This window comes from Peromyscus eremicus, chromosome 20, assembly GCF_949786415.1.
Source record: "Peromyscus eremicus chromosome 20, PerEre_H2_v1, whole genome shotgun sequence".
Taxonomy (NCBI): domain Eukaryota; kingdom Metazoa; phylum Chordata; class Mammalia; order Rodentia; family Cricetidae; genus Peromyscus; species Peromyscus eremicus.
Genome location: NC_081436.1, coordinates 30,416,704 through 30,437,280, shown reverse-complemented (window position 1 = coordinate 30,437,280; position 20,577 = coordinate 30,416,704). Strand labels below are relative to the sequence as shown.

At 44.2% G+C, this 20,577-nt stretch overlaps 1 protein-coding gene and 1 pseudogene across 3 annotated transcripts; both read right to left on the bottom strand.

Moving 5' to 3' along the window:
• Nucleotides 1-11,238: 11,238 nt before the first annotated feature.
• Nucleotides 11,239-12,219, bottom strand: LOC131896391 (transcription initiation factor TFIID subunit 8-like; annotated as a pseudogene).
• Nucleotides 12,220-13,894: 1,675 nt separating this feature from the next.
• On the bottom strand, nucleotides 13,895-18,649 carry LOC131896804 (DDB1- and CUL4-associated factor 1-like). Of its 3 annotated transcripts, none has more exons than XM_059247604.1 (2): nucleotides 14,402-18,649; nucleotides 13,895-14,127 (listed from the first exon to the last, which is right to left on the bottom strand). In XM_059247604.1, exons 1-2 carry the CDS (start codon nucleotides 18,595-18,597, stop codon nucleotides 14,079-14,081), a joined length of 4,245 nt encoding a protein of 1,414 aa, XP_059103587.1. In that variant the 5' UTR covers nucleotides 18,598-18,649; the 3' UTR covers nucleotides 13,895-14,078. The 3 variants fall into 3 exon arrangements, with proteins under 3 accessions (XP_059103587.1, XP_059103586.1, XP_059103585.1); XM_059247603.1 differs by having other exon boundaries at nucleotides 13,895-17,329; nucleotides 17,489-18,649; XM_059247602.1 differs by having other exon boundaries at nucleotides 13,895-18,649.
• Nucleotides 18,650-20,577: the final 1,928 nt, after the last annotated feature.

The window sequence follows — 20,577 nt, the reverse complement described above, 5'->3', positions numbered from 1 at the left end:
ATATTCATCATTACAAGTCTCATAAGCACTGAACTTGCAAGGTGGGTCCTTGAGAGCCACATCTGCACTGTGCTAGAGAGGTCATCTGACACTTTTTAGAGGCCAAAGAAATTAGAAATACAAGGGTAAGTCTTGCCTTTTCTCAAAAGAGTTTGACTGGAAAATCACTTAGTCTTAATTACAATTTTAGGAACAAATGAGGTAAATACGTTTCAAAAAGATTAGTCTACAGTGATTAGTTCTAAAATCCTTAGAGGTAAGTTTGAGACAAAAGTTTAGCCTCTGTAAAATGTTGTGCTATAGTCTATTGAAGCACAGTGGAGCTCCGTTGATATGTTCAGTTTTTTGTTGGTTTCTTTGTTTGTTTTCTTTGAACCTTTTTTCCCTGACAGGATTTCTCTGTGTAGTTTTGGTTCCTTGTCTGGATCTTGATCCTTATATCAAGCTGGCTTCAAACTCAAAGAGATCCTCTGGCTCTGCCCCTTGAGTGCTGGAATTAAAGGCATGTGCCACCTCTGCCAAGTTTTTCCTTTATTTTATATTCCAGCAAGTTTCCTTCCTTCCACCAGCCTCTCCCATTTATCACTCCCCACCCCATCCCCAGGTAGCTCCCCATCCATCCACTCCTCTTGTCTCCATTCAGAAAGGGGCAGGCCTTTTAAGGACTTGAACATAGCATGACACATGAAGTTGAGGTAGTGGAAATGAATCTTAAATGGTCATATTTAATAAAAAATTCATGTCTCGGTATTGGCGTGAAATCTGAAAAGTCAGAGAATCAAAACAAGACTAAGCTTTAAAAAAATGCTACACAGAGAAACTGACTTGAAAGTAAAAAAATAATGAAAACAACAATATATATACATACGTACATACATACATACATACATACATACATACATAAATAAATAAATAAATAAATAGCACAGAACCAGATACTGGAGTGAAGAACTGAGAGATCAGAGGAATAGGACAAGCCACAGCTAACCTCACCCCAACAACTCCTCATCGAATCCTGTTTCCAAGAATCTTCACATTGTGAAAGATTCTGAGTCCTCACCAGAATGGATCTCAGCTAAACTGATGACAAAAATCCTAAAAGCTTCAAAGCCTCTAGTTCCTGGTCTTCATACCTTACATACTTCTCTGTTTCCTGACATCACTTCCTGGCATTAAAGGTGTGTGTCACCATGCCTGGCTGTTCCCAGTGTGGCCTTGATCTCTGACTCCAAAGTGATAGGATTAAAGGCAGGTGTGCCACCATTTTCTGACCTCTGTCTAATCTAGTGTCGGTTCAGTTCTGGGACACCCAGATAACTTTTATTAGGGTACACAATTGGGGATATGAAGGCAATACAGACACCATCTTAGGGTAGGACCACCTGCTTTTCTCAGTTCCAGAGGGACCTCGGGAATGTGCCATGACAACTCAGAACAGATACAAGGCGGTATGCTCCTACAGACATTCTGTGGGAGGTTTATGGCCTTTGAAGATACCTAGATAATCCTGCTGAGCTGCCCAGATGATCCTGCTCAGTAAGTTGTGGATTACAAGGCTTGTAAGCACTGAACTTGCAAGATGGGTCCTTGAGAGCCACATCTACACTATGCTGCAGAGGTCATCTGACACTTTTGTTTGTTTGGGTTTTTGTTTTGTTTTGTTTTTCCAGACAGGGTTTCTCTGTGTAGCTTTGCACCATTCCTGGATCTTGCTCTGTAGACCAGGCTGGTCTCCAACTCCCAGAGATCTGCCTGCCTCTACCTCCCAAGTGCTGGGATTAAAGGCGTGTGCCACCACTGCCCAGCTGACACTTTTTAGAGGCCAAAAGAAATTAGAAATACAAGGGTAAATCTTGCCTTTTCTCAAAACAGTTTGACTGGAAAATCACTTAGAGTTAATTAAGATTTTAGGAACAAATGAGGTAAATACATTTCAAAAAGCTTATTTTACAGTGATTGGTTCTAAAATCCTAAGAGCTAAGTTTGAGACAAATGTTTAGCCTCTGTAAAAGGTTGTACTATAGTCTATTGAAGCACAGTGGAGCTCAGTTATTATAGTCAGTCTTTTTTTTTTCTTTTAACATTATTTCCTTTTACCTTTTATTTATTTATTTTTTTTTTTTGAGACAGGGTTTCTCTGTGTAGTTTAGGTGTCTCTCCTGGATCTTGTTCTGTAAACCAGGCTGGCCTCGAACTCACAGACTGGCTCTGCCTCCCATGTGCTGGTTTTAAAGGAGTGTGCCCCCACTGCCAGGCTCTTCCTTTATTTTATGTACCAACAAGTTTCCTCCCTTGCCCCTGACACTTCCATTTGCCACCAGCCACCCCGCTCCCCATCCATCCACTCCTCCTGTCTCCATTCAGAAAGGGGCAGGCCTCCTAAGGGCTTGAACATAGCATGGCACCTGAAGTTGAGATAGTGCAAGATGAATCTTAAGTGGTCATATAAATAAAAAACACAGATCTTAGTATTGGGGTGAATTCTGAAAAGTCAGAGGAGCAGACAAGCCACAGATAAAAAAACAAAAACAGAAAACTACACAGGAAACACTGTCATCAAGTACAAACAAACAAAAAACAAAAACCAAAAAATCAATCAATCAATCAATCAATCAATCAATATGACGGAATCAGATATTGGGGTGAACAAATGTGGGATCAGAGGAATAGGACAAGCCACAGCTAACCTTACCTCAACAACTCCTGATCAGATCCTATTTCCAAGAATCTTCAGACTGTGAAAGATTCTGAGTTCTCACCACAACGGATATTCCTGAACTGCTGCTACAAAGCCTAAAAGCTTGAAAGCCTCTAGTTCCTGGTCCTCATGCCTTATATACCTTTCTGCTTTCTGACATCACTTCCTGGGATAAAGGCGTGAGTCTTTCCGAAGCAAAACATGAGATCTCCAGTTCTGGGATTAAAGGTGTGTGCCACCACACCTGGCTCTGTTCTCAGAGTGGCCTTGAACTCACAGAGATCCAGAAAGATCTCTGCCTCTTGAATCAGAGGATTAAAGGCGTGTATGCCACCATTTTTCCGTTGATCAAAGTCGAATTTGCCACCAATTTCTCGGCCTCTATGGCTATCTAGTGACTGTTCTGTTTTTAGACCCCAGATAACTGTATTAGGGCGCATAATATATCGGGGGTCACAATATCACCACAAGGTAGGACTTAGCCCCTCCCCCTTCATCAGGCTGGGCAAGGTAATCCAGCATAGGGAACAGGTTCCCCAAAGCCAGCTAACAGCCAGTGACAGATCCTAATCTCACTGTTAGGAGCCTTACAAACAGACCAAGATACAAAACTGTCACATGCAGAGGGCCTAGGTCAGTCCCATGTAGGCTCCCTAACTGTTGGTCCGGAGGCCATGTACTCCCATGAGTTCAGGTTAGTTGTTTCTGAGGCTTCCTGTCATGACTTTTCCCCTGCCCCAACCACACCCTCGCTGCTGATACAAACCCCCTGTATCTTTCCTAAGGACTCCCAGAGCTTGGCTGTGGATCTCTGCATCTGCTTCCATCAGTTACTGGATAAAGGCTCTGTGATGACAATTAGGGTGGTCCCCAATCTGATTACAGTAGATGGCCAGTTCAGGTACTCTCTCCACAATGGCTAGGGATTTTAGCTGGGGTCATCACTGTGGATTCCTAGGAGTTTCCTTGGCACCAGATTTCTTCCTAGCCCTCTGTCTGGCCCCCAAACTGCCTCCTGCACCCATTCTGGCCAAATTGCTCCCTCTAGGTCCCATCCCCTCAATACCTGCCTCTGCTGCCCCCAATTTACTCAGGACATCTCTTCTACTTTCCCTTCCCAGAGAAATCCATGCATCCTTCTTTGGGCCCTTTTGTTATCTAAGCTCTCTGGGGCTGTGGATTGTAGGTTGATCATCCTGTAATTTATTCCTCATATCCTCTTAGGACTGAATACATGTCATATGCCAGTGAAGGAATGGACTTTGCTATCAGGTTGAAATCAGAAAGGCAAAGAAACAAAGCTTCCTTTCCTGCCCTTTATATAGGCTTCTAGCAGAAGTGATTCCAGATGTGGTGGCCATTCTTGGTGCTCAATTTGACCCTACAGATGTGGGGGGAACAAAACAATCGGGGAGAGTAACCTTTCAGAGATGCTCTTGTCCTACACTAGGAAGGCTTCCTATCAGCCTTTTTGTGCCATCTGAACTCTCTTCATCTCTCTTTTAGCTTATCTGAGGATGTGTCTGTGGGCACTGGCTCTAGATCATGCCTGTGACATTTCTTGTCCTGTTGGATTCTGGGAATAATTCCTTTATCTGCTTCCCTATCTTTTTGTCATTGTCTTGACCCCTGTATTTGACAAGTGACCCGAGAACTCTGAGGAGTGTTTATCCTACTATCCAATCTGTGCCCTGGAGTCTGAGTACTGCAGGCATGTTCTTTCTGCCCATATGTTTAGGCATCTTTGCCAGGGTCATGTATTCAAGTAACTAAAACTGGCCACTGCCTCCAATATGCAGCATATTTGTCAAGTGACAGACTGAGATGGAGGTGTCCTTGTCTACTCTGTCCTGCTTTGCACTGGCCTTTTGATATTCCTTCAGGTTCTGGAAGACCCTTGTTGCCTACCAAGGACAGTAGTGACTATAAAAAGGACAGTGGATGCTGTGAACCTGCAGAATGACTCTGGAGGCGGCATATCCCTTAGGACTTTGCACTGGGCACTGGGGCATGCCTTGAGCAATCTGGGGCCCTGACATGGCCAGCAAGTTCAGGCTATGCTCTGTGTGGAGAGCCGGAAGGGCAGAGTTGGGGGAGCACAGGGGCCTCAAGGAGCTCAAAGTGTGCCTGAACCAGGTAGGGGTTGGTGGAGAACTAACTGCCCCTCCAGGTTCACCACTGAGGAGTGGCATACAGGTCTGTGCAGACAGCCACGGACAGGGTGTTTCTTCCAGTGTGCCACTCTCCAGTACTTGAAAATCGGAGGTTAGCATCAATCTTCTGTCCCCATGGTGCTTGCTTTCTCCATCCTCTTTGTCTCCCTTGCTGATGGGTGGGGTACCCAAGACCTGCCCTGGGGCTAAAACCTGATCAAGGTTTGGCTCCAAGTGTGGATGGAATGCCACTGCCTATGGCTGCTAAGCTACCGCAGCTTTGTTACAAGGCTAACCAACACTTTCTTGTCTGTGGTACAGGGCTGATGCAAATCTAGAGTTATTCTTGTTATGGTATATACATGTATTTCTGTTCTTGTTCAAAATATTGTAGCTTTACAATATATTCTAGACTACTGAGGGAAATCACAAGAAGGACTTTGGTAAGAGTTTGTATGTTTAAAAATGAAAAGGAAAATTGGAACTTGTCTGGAGTAAAAGTCTGAGGGATCAAAGTAACTGACTGAGGGTACATGGAAGGTTGTAGAAAGTCTGAGGGGGTGTGATGTGAACTTTGTTTGTTGGGGTTTCTTATACCTGCAAATACTGAATTTAAAGGTTAATTCTGTTTGGTTTTCATTTTTAAAATAGCTGATGATTCTGTTATGCTTATGTTAAAGATGGAGATATATTTATGTGTGTGTGTGTACATGTATGTGACGTGTATTTAACTAATATGTGTAAGTTAGCTTTAATTGTATGTATGTGTGTGTAACTTGAATCCAATTGAGTGTATGTGTGCAAGTAATTATTGTTTAGAAAAACACACTTTAAACAGCAACTACGTGGCTTTCCTCCATCTTGGCTGGTAACCTCATGGGCCGACATCTCTTACTAAGGTTACAAAGATCCATTCAGGTTAACAAAAGCTAACTTAGTGATTTACACCTAAGTACTTATGACTTTATCAAGTGTTCAACACCATGGTTTTACAGAATTTAAGTAGATGACATCATATGTCTAATAAATAAGGTATTTGATTAATATTAAAGCGAAACATCAATACATTTATACACAGGAATTTACTTTGTTCTTGCAGCTAAACTTTGTAAATTAAGATTTACCCATGTAAAATGAGAATGGTTTTAAAGACATGGAAGGATCCTAAGAAACAGCTGAGGTGTGTAATGTATGACAGGGCTATAGTTCCAAAGAGTCCAGTTGCAATGGTGGACCTTAGCAGTTTTGGAAATGTCAGTGCCAGGTGATTATTGCCAGAAGCACCAGCCACAATGAAATGGAACAGGCTGGAGTCTAGAAGGCATGCTATGTATATGCTGCTATGGGTAGGGTCAAAAAAATGATCCAAGCTTGCAAGAAAAAGAAGGTAGTTTATTGTTGACATTGCAGAAGTCATTTGAGAACATTTTTTAAAATATTTAAGTTTATAAGGCTGTGGGATATTTTCAGTTTATAAAATGCTCCATATTGTTAGTATTTGGACTGAAAATAAAAGACTAAAAATTAGAGTCACAGCTATAAGCAACAAATACTAACCACAACCTGGGATGTTCATTTCTTGTGATGCAGCAAGACAATAACCTATGCAGTCTGGCAAAGGGCTTGAAACAGCTTCTGGCTCCATGAATTTTGACCCTTTGGGAGTTGAAAAATCTTTTTACAGGGGTAGCCTAGGACCACCAGTATGTCAGATGTTTGCATGGAGATTCATAACAATGGCAAAACTGAAGTTATGAAATAACATTGAAAAAGGTGGGAGCCAGGGCCTTGGAGAAGGTTTCTCCTTACCCAAGGTACATTCAGGCTTAAGAATGTTGTCTAGCCTCCTTGTATTTGCTAAGTTTGTTAAGCTCAACCTATTTGGATAAACTGATTCACATATGTGTTTTATACTGATATTTTGCTTTTGTAAGGCTACTTATTGTAGATTGTTAGAGAACAAAAGTAAATAGTCAGTCATAAATAATCAAGTTTTTCCATTGTAATCATGCGAAGTACTGATGTAATTGACTACAGGGATTACAGCTTTACTCAGTGCCTTGCATAAGTTTTCAAGTTTGAGCTTAAAACAAGTAACTTGAAACAAAGTCTGTCTATTCAGACATACCTAGACAGTCCTCATACTAAAGAGATCTGCAGAATATGGCATGTAAACACTGAGGAAAAGTTTATTATAGCAGACAGACTTCCAGATCCCAGTAGTGACCCAAGGTCTCCAAAGAAGATTATGTAGGAGGCACCATAATGTCTCTGCCTGAATTAAGACAACACTGACCACAGGGCAAGATGCCCCAATGCAATGCCTACTGCCAGGACTCAGCCCAGACTGTGGACAAGCAGCAGGACACTGGAATTGATTGCACCCCTTTGCTGGACAAAGTAACAGTCCTCCATGTCCCTGTTCCACTGGAATAAAAACTCTGCCTTATGTGTCTGATGGTGAAAGAAGATATATACTGCTCTGACTGGTACCTCCAGGGATACTTACTAGCCTACTGTCCACAACCCATGATTGGGGTCCATTAGTGACATGAGAAAGATGACATGTGAGACCAAAGCTCCTCTATTATGACAGGATAGCAAGTTAATCATGTGATGGTGACTGTGTGACCATGGAATGGCCCAATCCTGACCTCCATGGTGATGGTTTAACCATATAATGTCCCCACCTGAGGGGATCCAATGAGCAAAGGTCATAGAATCCAACCATCTTTGAGCAGATTATATCACCATTTCTGGAAAGTCCCTAGAAAGGAACCAATCAGGTATGTACATGTATAGAAATCCCCTGCTATTTGAATCTTGTGGTTTTTGCTTTTAAAGCTGTGCACAATTCAGGCTGGTCAATTTTTCCAGCCTCCACTGCATTGGATATGTTGGATGAAGTCCATGCCTAGGCTTGTATTGCTCAAAAATATCCTGAATTAAAGCCTGGCTTTTGCATTCCAGTATGCTCATCTTGGGAGGTCTCTCTGGGGGTCTCCATCTGGACACAACACTCAGCCTGATGGAATGATAGCCCAATCTATACCTAGTGTTTGCAATTCTCTTGTCTTTCCTCATCCATATTTGGCCTTGGTCTCAATGCCTCCTCATAATGTCTTATTGCTGTGAAACCAGGCAGGCTGAACCTGATGTGGTATGGTGGACTGTTGGGATGGAGCTTGTGTTGTATGTGCTAAGTTGCAAGCTGAAAGGTTTCTATACCCCGATATTAAGCTTTTTCACCTTTCCACTGGTACAATAATCCAAATCAAACCAAATTAAGAATGCTGGGTGGTGGTGGGGCACCCCTTTAATCCCGGCACTTGGGAGGCAGAGCCAGGCAGATGTGTGAGTTAGAGGCCAACCAGGTCTATAGAATGAGTTCCAGGATAGGCTCCAAAGCTTACAGAGAGAAACTGTCTCAAAAACAAAACAAAAAAGAATTAAAAGTACAGGTTGTACTTTAAAAAAAAAAAAGTCTTGGATGATTTTTGGTCCTGAGGAGACTGAAAAAAAAGAGTAAAAAGCTACATGGCCCATTATCCAAGGGGCAGTTTAACCTGTAGGTGTGGTCTTGAGCATCTCTGCAAGAGGTTTTCTGAGATGGGGCTGGGTTTGGAGACAGAGGGGAGTGGAAGGCTTAGGTGGAAATCCCACCTGAACAGAAGCTAGTTGGCATTCTTCATATGAGCCTTCTCTAGGAGAGATTCTACTTCTGGCAAGGCTTGGCAAAATCCAAATTGATCTATGAAAGCACCTCATCATAGAATCAGTGGTGATGAGATTGCCTGCACAGGGAACCTTCATGTGAGGCCCAAGTGTGTGTCTACAATGTATATACATATGTGTGTGTGTGTGTGTGTGTGTGTGTGTGTGTGTGTGTGTGTGTGTGTTGGTGCCTGTTTTACATGGGGGCTTGGGGAGGGAAGAGGCCTCTTTTTGAGAAATGGAAATCCTGAGAATGAGTTCCTGCTCACATAGGTCAACGTGTAACATGGACTAGTTAGTCTTTTTCAGATGTATCACAGGAATAGCTTGTGACAGTTTCAGATGGCCTGTCCTGTTCTCTGCAGAAACAGCCCAGACTCCATCATTGAATCATCTTGCCAAGGTTGACTTTGGCTTCAGGATTTCAGTTCTGTTAACATAGAGCTACAGTGTGTAAACACATCCTATACTTTGCAGATCTAGTGGCAACTGTTTAGAAGTGTGGGATGTGGGATCCAGGATGCCTTGGGCATCTTCAAGGCAAGTTTCTTAACCATGTGAGAAACTTCTGAAATTCCCATCAGTCTAAATGAGAATGTATTAGTGAAGTATCTTTGCTAGTAGAGGTTAAATGAATCTGTCTTCAGTCTTCTTGCATGAGATGGGAACAGAACAGACTTGAGTGTAATCAGTACCTGGCATTAAAAGACTCTAGGAACTGCTTTAGGGGAGGCCAGTTAAATTGACATCCAGCATCCAATTGGCTCAACCTTCTCAGACTCTTCATTCAATGGAATTCTTCTGACATTGAAAAACTGAACAATGCATATGCTCTCTGAGGATCAGTTCTTTTAGCCTTACAGATCTGACACAGCACCATGTCAAATTCTGTCCTTTCAGACCATGTGTCCTTTTGTACTTAGGGTGAGGGGAAGAAGGGAGTAAAAAAGTAAATTAGCAAGAAAGTACACTCTCTGTAACACGAATCTTTTTTTCATAAATCACACTTTATTATTCCCTCTAAGAGGACTCTCCAAACTAATAAAAAATAGAAATATATAGCTATACATTGAGAATTATGTATGTCAACACAACAAAATTGAGGTCACTGTCCCAGCACCTCTCTAAGAGAAATCACAGTGGTGCAGTCCCAAGGTCAGGGGCAACAGCAGCATGCCTCTCCCACTCCCATCTCACACAACATGCTCAAGTGGTGTGGGCTTCAGACCATGACAATGGTGAGGAGGACAGATGTGGTGACTAGAAGCATTCGGGACAGCCAGGTTTGCTACCTCCTGTCTGACATGTGACTGGATTTCAATTGACTGGGTCATGAGTTGCCAAGTATATCAGAGGTTCTCCAAATCCACACAGACATTCTTCCAATTCTGACCTGAAGTTCTGAGTCTCCATGAAAACACTCGTGGTCTGGTCCAGAGCCAAGGAAGTTCACTTTCTCACAATTCCTAGTCCTTCCTTCAGCTCCAGACACAGAGCTGTTTTCCTCCAAGCAAGGGATGGAAGGCTCCAGAGAGCAGAAAGGAAGGCAGAGCCTCCCTGCCTGATTACTGGAAGCCAGGCTTGATGACTCACACCTGTAATCATAGCACATGGCAAGAGAATCACTGAGCCTGAGATACACAGTGACTTCTGGGATAGCCTGGCCAACAGAGCGAGACCCTGTCTCCAAAACACACATGGGGGTGGGGTGAGAGAGTAAAACGAGGATGAGGAGAAGCCGCTGTCATGGTGGAGTGTGGAGGGAAAAATTAAACACTGGCTCAGCATTCCAGTCTTAGGAAGGACTCATCATCCGGATGTCAGTTTCCACCTGTCCCCACCACTCTTCCTTGGGTTTGGTTTTTCAATCCCCTTTTCAAAACCAGCCAGCTTGCCAGTATCTTCTTAGAGGCACAATTCATGATTACTGGGAAAAGTGAGGGGTGGCATTTCTCTCCAGGGAGGTGAAGATGGGCAGATTCAGACTTCCTCCTTGAAAAATGCATGGATTCAGCAGGACCCTCTCAGCAGACTCCCTCCAGCGAATAGGAATGTGGCTTTCCATGACCAGTTATATTTCTCAGCTAAGCCTAGCTCTCCAAGCAAGTCCCACCCCCACCTAACTAAGCCCTCTTCCTGGTGCTTATAATCTATGGCTCCTCTACCAAGTCCTGGGAGAACTAACTATATTCCAGGCTCTAGTCCGACCATCGTTCCAAGAAATTCCCAGAAGGGTGCTCCGACACAAAGGTTGCAAGGTGGATGACCCCCTCTGCTGTCAGCTCTAATCAAATGCTGGTCAGAGATTCAAGGCTGCTCTGATGGCTGTTGTCATCATTAGTAACACAGGGACTCCTAGCTCCTGCCAGCCCCAGATCAAAGTTGCAGGGCATGCTTGTTTCTAACATGATGAGGGATACAAAGTCATCAGCTCAGCAGGGATCTTGGGGCCCAGGTGCAGAAAGAAGTGAGAATGAGATTCTGGGCTGATAAACCAATGTCAGGATTCTTGTGATTGATCCAGTGGGATCCTGGTGGCCTGGAAGATATACTTGGCAGTAGTCTTCCCAGCAGGGATAGGGCAGAGGACCCTTTTCTTCCTGCCGCCTTCCATGACCCTTCAGGTTTCAAGGGAATCAAGTTCTGTGATTTAATCAAGGAAGTCACTTGTAGTCACCTGACCTGTAGGCAAAACAGGTTGTCTTCATAGAAGGCTGCTACTAAAATGATCCAGCAAGGGCACAGCCAAAAGGACCTCACTGACTTCCTCTCTCTGATTTCATGCCCCCAGGAAAGCAGTGTCAGGTCAGCAGAGGGACTTCCTGCAGATCTTGGACTTCTCACAGGCTGCAGATAGGGGTTATCCATGATGCTCCCCTTTCTGTTCCAGCTGCCAGACAAGGAGGAGTTCTTCTTCTCAGCTCCGGAATTCTTGGTGCTGATAGGAAGAGTGATGTTCTCTGTGTCTGACTCCTCCATCTGCTGGATCTCCAACTCGGGGAAGCAAGGCTGTGAGGCAGGGGATGGGGAAAGGTCTGGCAGCAATCAAGGGGAAAGTGCTGACATCATCCTTGAAAGACTCTGGGTCTTGCCTGTCTTGGCCATGAAGCAGGTGAGTGCTCGCTCCACATCTCGCCTCTGAGATGCAGCATTCTCTCTCAGGACCTGGTAGTCAGACACTGGTTCAAGGTATGTGGGGGGTTTGATGTAGGTGCGGGGATCTGGAAACTCAGGAAAATGGCAGGGGATGTGTGGTAGGTGGGGTCTGTTCTGTCCTGCAGTGAGGGCCTTGGCTGTCACTGGCTGATTGGTCACCAGAGGTGCAGTGATGACCATCCTCTGAGACCATTTTGCATAAGCAGGAAGAGTGTCCACATTGAACCCCATTTCAACCAGTGTGACCAGGACATCCCACAGTGTGGGCTGGGTCCTGGCTGTGTGCTCGCAGTAAGACTTGGCACTTCTCCGGACTTCTGAAATGTAGCTCTGTAGCATCTCTGTCAATGTTTCCACAGATGCTTTCTCAGTCCTCTCAAATCCTTCCTCTGTCACCAAGGAACTCACAACCACTTGTAGAGTCCTCCTCCAGGCCAGATGGTAGTTATCAGCAGGCTTAGTGGACTGTTGGCTTTCTGATCTCATTCTGGAGCCTCCAGGCCCAACCCCCTTTGCTGGCCATATTGTTCTTGCCTACTGCCCTGGAATAGGTATCTAAAAAGGACCAGGAGGTGGTGGTACACTCCTAAGACAGAGTCAGGAGGATCTCTGTGAGTTTGAGGCCAGCCTGGGCTACAGAGTGAGTTCCAGAAAAGGCAACAAAGCTAAACAGAGAAACCCTGTTTCAAAAAACAAAACAAAAATAAAATAAAAATAAAAAACTCGAAACGAGATATTTGGGTGAAGAACTGAGAGATCAGAGGAATAGGACAAGCCACAGCCAACCTTACTTCCACAACACGTGATTGAATCCTATTTACACAAATCTTCAGACAGAGAAAGATTCTGAATCCTGACCCAATGGATCTCAGCTGAACTGCCTCTAGTTCCTGGTCCTCATTCTTAGAACTCTCTGCTGCCTGAAGTCACTTCCTGGGTGTGTGTCTTTCCCAAGCAGGACATGTGATCTCAAGTGCTGGGATTAAAGGTGTGTGTCACCATGCCTGGCTGTTTGTTCCCTGTGTGGCCTTGACCTCTGCCTCCAAAGTGATAGGATTAAAGGCCTGTGTGCCACCATTTTGTAACCTCTGTCTAATCTAGTGCTGTTCTCTGACCCCCAGATAAGTTTTGGTAGGGTACACAATTGATTGGGGATGTGAAGGTAAACAGATCCCATCTTAGAGATTTGGAAAGGACTGTGTTTTGTTAGGGAAAACTTCTAGTTTCCAGAGGGACCCAAGGAATCTCCCAGCTCTCTGTTCCTTGAGTCTGCAGCAAGCTGTCACTTGTTTCCAGGGCTCAAACTCTGCTCAAGAGCTGACTAAACCCTTTTGCTTTGCAGGCTAACTCTCCAAGCAAAATGGCCTTCTGCCTCCATGGGGAATGAGGACTCAGAAGTCAGAACAGCTCTACAATTACTTTGGATCATAATCTTCTGAACTGGAATATTTTTTTAACAAAGACAGATTTATCGTTTATTTTGTATTTATTTTAAATAAATACACTTTACATTAACAAAAAAGACCTTTGATTTATAATTTCCACATTGTGAAGAAAGGTAAGGAAATAAAGACTTTTGAAAAACTGAATCACAAAGAGGGAGTGACTTTATAGCCCTAAAGTTCTCAACTCCACAAAACCTAGGTCCACACAACTATTGCCTGGCCACCAAGGGAGAGACTTAGGCATCTTCCCTATAGCAGGCCATGTCTTCTATTCCTGGTCTGGCCTAAAGGAAAACAAATTAACTTGAGTCAACCAAAGAGTTTAAAAAATCATATATTATATTTATAGTAAAGTATTCTTAATGCTTATCAATTTAAGAAATCACAATTTATCTCTTTATTTAAATAGGTATGTGAAAATGCCTCTATATTGTTCTTTAGTCATTTTCTTCCACTGAAAATGAAGAGGAGGGATAGACTGGTGGAATGGAGTTCAGACCCTCAGTTACAAATGCTTGTTGCTTTATTTTTTCTTTTTAAAATTTTATTTAAAAAATTTCTTTTTCTTCAAGTAAAGAACTTTATAGAAAGAAAATACATTGTGAAATACCCAGAGACATATATGTTTGTTTCTTTGGGGAAAGCTGTGTCCATTCTAGGTGGAGGGGATGCAAACTAGGAAGTAGTCCCTGGAATCTTCCTTAGTAATTTATTTATTTTGTGCTTGTTATTGCTTTTAGAAGGGCCCTCAGATTCCAGGGAGACTCTAAATCATAGTCCTCAAATGCAGGGAATACAGTTCCTCAACATATATCCCAGGGGGCAGCAAAAGGCAGGTTTTCTGAATCCATTCACTCAGTTTCTCTCACCTGCCAAGGTTCTCTTCCAAATGGGGACTGGCAAGTCACTCATTCAGAGATAAGATGATGTCATCTTCCAAATCAGAGTTGTCTGAGCTGTCCTCCACCAGGATCACTTCCAGTTCCTCCTCTGCATCAGAGTCTTCAACTTCCCCCTCCTCTCGCTCCTCTAGGCTTGCTAGCTCCTCATCAGAGGGAGAGAAGTCATTGTCCCCATCCTGTCCTGAGTTCTCACTATTGACAGCCTCCTCCATTTCTGACTCCAGCCGCCTGTCAGTGTGAAGTTCCTCTCCATCATCAGTGTCATCATCATCATCATCATCATCATCATCATCATCATCTTCATCCTCATCCTCTTCCTCCAGTTCTTCCTCTTCAGAGTCCTCCTCTTCATCTTCTTCCTCTGCCAGACGCTGCCTGCCCACTTCATAAAGCCTGCATACTGTGTCCATGTCAGGGGCATCCATACTGCCTTGATTCTCAATGACAGCAAGATAGCAATCTCTGGTGTCTGTACACAGGTCAAAGATGTTCCGTTTCACATCAATCGTTGCTATGGGTTTGTAATCAGTTGCATTAAATGTTCGGAAGGATGACCCAAAGGGGCTCCTCATCCTCTCTTCCAAGAAGTCATCTTCATCATCTGCCTGCAACCTTGCTCCATACATCACTGTCCCTGTGTGGTTAAACACCACATGACATTGATCCAGAGCAGGAACTGTGTGTAAAAGATGGAAAGTTCGAAGGTCCCAAATCTCTGTGTTGATGATGACCTCCAGCCCATTGGGATGGAAAACACCACTGAGATTCCTGTTGAACTTGTCAAACTTGTGGATGGCCTGTGCAGAGCGGACATCCCAGAGGACCCCATCATTTAAGACAAGATCATCTGTAGGATTAAAGGTGGCACAGTTCCTCTTGTAGTTGTTGGCAAGATCTGGGTTAAACAGAGTCAACAGCTTGGTGCCAGTCTCAATGTCATAAATATGGGCAATGTCTCCTTTGGTGCCTATGACCTGATCCTGAGAGTACTTACTGAACTCAACATAATGATCTTCTGGGAAGGAATGCTTCCTATCAAATACTGACCTCATCCCCCAAAGTGCAGACAAAGGCTGGCTCCAAGTGGCAGATGTCAGAAGTAAGGTCCCATCCCTGGAAGGTTCAAGGTGTGTGATGGCTGAGTTGTGACAGTTATAGCTGGCCTCTTCCAGTCCACTAAATACATTGTAGAGCTTCAGCTGCCCTGTATAGGTACCGAGCATCAGGAACCTCTCCTGGGCAGAAAATGCACAACATGTAAAGCCACTCTCATATTCATGAGCTTCCCGGAATACTGAAATTGGACGAAATCTGCTGAAGATAAGGTGCCTATCAAAGCATCCTCCATCTACTCCTCCATATTTTGGAAACAATGCCCTGCAGTTTACCCTTGAGGTAAAGTTTCTTGGTGCTTGCCTCCTCTGTTTTGGCTCAGGACACTGGTGACGAGTAAAGAGAGAAAAAGGTGGACAGGTGGCAATGGGGTTCTTGCAGCGAGCATGTTGCTCCCTAAGATGCTCTGTGATGATACTGTCCAGTGTTGGTGGAGAAGGAAGTTGTCTATCCAATTGTGTGTTTACAGCAGGGCTCTGGCTGTTAGTGTCGTGGTCAGACTCCTGCTGCAACACTTGAACTTTCCTGTCATTGCACAGTGATGCTCTCTCTCTCATAAAACTGCTCCTGCCATTAAAAGTGGAGTTGCCTGCAGATGATGGGCCAGGCAAATCCAATGAATCCTGAACTGCGCATGACCGAGGATCAGCAGGATGAGCAGAAAGGGCAGAAGCACCCACAGCTGCATGGTTGGCCAGTCGACCAGCAATGCCATTGACAATCCGAGGAGTCTGGGGAAGAGAGGCAGTAGAAGCAGCAGCAGTCACTGGGGTGAAGGCAGAAGAATGTGAGGCTGCAGTCATGGGCAAGTCAGCCTCTCTGGTCAGCACAGTGGCTGTCTCTCCAAGCCCTTTAGAAATGAGATGGTTTCTTATCAACAGGAGCAGTTCTTTCTCAGGGAAGGAGATCCTTGACTGGGCAACAATACCTGCTTTCTGTAGTTGGGCCAGTGACACATCAGTGCCAACCAGAAGAGGCTTTCCTGATACTCTCTCAATGAGCTCAGCTGCATAGTTGCAGAACTTGACATGGTCGCTGTGCTTGTCTTGTAGCACTGGCTCCTTCATCAGCTGTTGAATGTGGCAGCTACTAAACAGGGGCAATTTGCTGATAATCTGTCCAACAGTGCTACTTCGAGACAAGCCCACTAGGGCCTTGCAGGCCAGGGCCCTGATCTGGTCTGCATCTGTGATGGGCATCTTGATGGACAAAAGGGACAGAAGCACCTTGATGCCATCATTGCACTGGACCACATTCCACATCTTGGCCAGGGTATGCTCAATGCTCGTGGGGGTCTGAAACAGCTTTCTCTGAGGAGTTCCAGAGGTAAATTTACCAATACTGGACATTCCGTTATCTGGGCCACATACACAATTGATGATTACTTGAAGGGCTGACTTCTGAATTTCACCATCATGGATAAAGTATTCACCTTCAGCCACTCCCAAAATAATGCTGATACCTACAGTGGATACAGTAGAGCCATGCTCATCCAAGACCTTCACCGACTCTGCTAATTGGAGCTGGATTTTTGGCACCACAGTGAGGATAGCCAGGACATCCAAAGCAAAGCGCACAGTGTCAATCCTTGCAAAATAGATCTCTGAATTACGGGCGATGGAAATAAGCTGCAACAAGAGCTGCACACAGGAAAGCTTGAGGAAGACTTCAGCAGGTTCCCAATACAGCAGAGCTGGGCCATATTCTATCAAAATCTCCATCATTTCCACAATCTGCTCACGAGCGTATGAGCATGCCTTGGATGGAGGTTGAGGGTGCACAAGAATAGCACCCTCAGTCCTCTGAAGTGACTGCTTGACTTGTTCCAGTTTAATGGCCAAATGAGCCTCAAAATACTTTCGCAGAGCCATGCAGGTATGTTTGCCTCTTTGGCAGGTAGCAAATATTTTATCTTCACTCCCGTGTACATCCTGGTCTTCCATATTTAAAATCTCCAAAGTACTGATCAAGTTCACTAGGCGACGCAGACCATCATAACGATCAAAAAGCTCCAAGACAGCCCGGAATGTGAAGCAAACTGAGAAAAACATTGTAGCATGGCGGCATCCTGAAGCATGAGAACATTCCATTAACCATAGGGCATAGTTCACCACATCAGATAGAACACTGTAGGGATGCATGCAAACTCTTTCCATAGCATCCTGGTTGGAGGACAGGTAATACAAGCACTTAGATACACCAGTTGCAGCCATAGAAGGCCTAGGAATTTCCAGTAATTTCTGTACTCCGCCATGTGCAACAAAGTCTATGGCAAATTTGTTATGCATCAGGAGAGATGCTAGGAGCTTGAGTGCCTCAAAAGTAAGCAGGACATCATTAGTCTGTTTCAGATCAATATAAAACATCATCAATTCTCGGCATCCAAGTTGCATGAATGTGGGAAGTAACTCCTGATACTCTCCTACAGGGGTCAGGTACTGGAAAAGAAGCCTTTGTTCAATAGTGGGAGTCAGTGGATAGAGGGTATAATTGGTGCCAATCACCCAGGGGGACATTTCTGACCAGCTGCTATTGGACAGCTCAGCAAACACACCATCTGCCTCAGAAGGTGAGAAACCCAACTTCTGCTGGGCCCTTCTCACATTCTCTCTGTCACCATGCTTTGCAGATCCTGAGGCTTCCTCAGGCTTAGTTGCTGCGTTTACTCTACAACTGGCCTTCTGACTTAATTCCAGAGGAAAGGAATTTTCCATATCTCTAGAAGTTTCTTGCTCTCTGTTCACAACCTCTACTGCAGTGTCACCATAGTCCATATCCACAGCTTCCTCATCCAGAGGTAAAGGAGGCTCTGATGAAAGCTTCTGTGGACTAGGACACTCACCTTCCTGCCGCAAAGCCACTTCCTGAACTTGGAGCTCTCTCAGTCTGCGAAGCACTGTTGCCACCAGCTGTGAATTTTCATCTCTGTAGCTTGCAGCAATCTCTTCATTTTCCATAGCACCTCCCAACAGTGCTGTAGAATATGTCCTCAGTGGCTGATCAGCCTCTTGGGCCCAGCTGAAAAGATTTTCAACAATCCCTTCCTTTTCTTGAAAGACAACTGCAGTTTCTAGACCTGGCATGATGTCCAGTAGGAGTCTGCAGGCTGCAGTATTTAAAGGAGGCTCTCTACTTGTCATCACATACCCATTCATCAGTGTATTCATGAAATCATCATTCTTGGAGAATACTCTCAGCAAGTGGCCCAGCATACACTCTGGATCAGCTCGACCAGGATGTCGATCATCAAATGGGTCTGGATCTCCTTTATGATATTCTTCAGTTTCTTTTTCAATTAATTCTGACATCCTAGTAAGGATAGGTACCATATCCTGCCCACTGCCATGGTCCTCCCACTGCTCCAGCAGGGCAGTGAGCTCAGCTTTGGAGTCTACATGTACCACTACTGTAGCCATGGCTTGTCCCAGCTTAAGGCTCAAGAACAATGAGTTGGACTGGTCCACATCTGCTTTCAGCAAGTCCAGGGATCACGGTTGTTTGGAGCAGGTTGTAGTCACAGCTGATGCTTAGATGTGTCTTTCAGCCAATAGGAAATCTGCTGAGACAGATAGAGTGATTAGAACTTGCATTTACATTTTACATCAGCTTCTGAGCCTCCCTGGCATAGGGGGCAGAGTTACCAGGTCAGCTGCCAAGTCCAAAAGATCAGAGGCTTTCCAGTAGGCCTCTCTACTAGCTTGCTGCATTTCTCAGCTTGGAAATTCACTCTGATAGTCTGAGAACTGAAGACAGCCTCATAGCCATGGAATGTATCAAGGTACATGCCTCAAGCCAGGAGTTCCTGAGTGAAGGTCCAGCTTTAGAATTAGGGTATGGGGTCTGAATATTGCTGAGCTGTCCAGAAAATGTTAATCCCACCTATCAAGTATAAGACCACTACCACAGTTTCAAGCTAAATTTGAAGCAAGTTTCAATTAAATACTGGCCAGTTGGATGGCCTCAGCTGAGGTCCATACCCAGGTTCCCAGGAAATGGCCTGGAACATTTTCTTATCCCTTTAGAATCTGAGCTATAGGTATGGATGAATATGGCTATACCTTTGCCACCCCTTTAACATTGACATTGATCACAAATGTGTGTGTTGGCACAATTTTCATGATTACAAGACTCATAAGCACTGAACTTGCAAGATGGGTCCTTGAGAGCCACATCTGCACTGTGCTTGAGAGGTCGTCTGACACTTTTGTTTGTTTGGTTTTGTTTTTTGTTTTTCCAGACAGGTTTTCTCTGTGTAGCTTTGCACCTTTCCTGGATCTTGCTCTGTAGACCAGGCTGGTCTCCAACTCCCAGAGATCCGCCTGCCTCTACCTCCCAAGTGCTGGGATTAAAGGCGTGTGCCACTACTGCCCAGCTGACACTTTTTAGAGGCCAAAAGAAATTAGAAATACAAGGGTAAATCTTGCCTTTTCTCAACACAGTTTGACTGGAAAAGCACTTAGAGGTAATTAAGATTTTTAGGAACAAATGAGGTAAATACATTTCAAAAAGTTTAGTCTACAGGGATGGTTCTAAAATCCTTAGAGCTAAGTTTGAGACAAATGTTTACCCTCTGTAAAATGTTGTGCTGTAGTATGGAAGCACAGTGGAGCTCCGTTGATATGTTCAGTTTTTTTGTTTTGTTTTGTTTTGTTGTTGTTATTGTTGTTTTCTTTTAACCTTTTTTCCTGACAGGATTTCAATGTGTAGTTTTGGTGCCTGTCCTGAATCTTGCTTCTTATATCAAGCTGGCCTAGAACTCAAAGAGATCTGCTGGCTCTGCCCCTTGAGTGCTGGGATTAAAGGCGTGTGCCACCTCTGCCTGGCTTTTCCTTTATTTTATGTACCAACAAGTTTCTCCCTTCCCCCAGCCACTCCTATTTACCACTCCCCACACCATCCCCACCATGCTCTCCATCCATCCACTCCTCCTGTCTCCATTCAGAAAAGAGCAGGCCTCCTAAGGGCTTGAACATAGTATGGCACATGAAGTTGAGGTACTGTAAGATGAATCATAAATGGTTATATTAAATAAAAAACTCAGGACTCGGTATTGGGGTGAATTCTGAAAGGTCAGAGAATCAAAACAAGACCCAGCTTTAAAAAAAAAAATCTACCAGAGAAACCCTGTCTCAAAAATCTAAAAATAACAATGACAACAACAATAAATAAATAAATAAATAAATAAATAAATAAATAAATAACACAGAACCAGGTACTGGAGTGAAGAACTGAGAGATCAGAAGAATAGGACAAGCCACAGCTAACCTCACCTCAACAACTCCTCCTAGGATCCTGTTTCCAAGCATCTTCACATTGTGAAAGATTCTGAGTCCTCACCAGAATGGATCTCAGCTAAACTGATGATAAAAAACCTAAAAGCTTCAAAGCCTCTATTT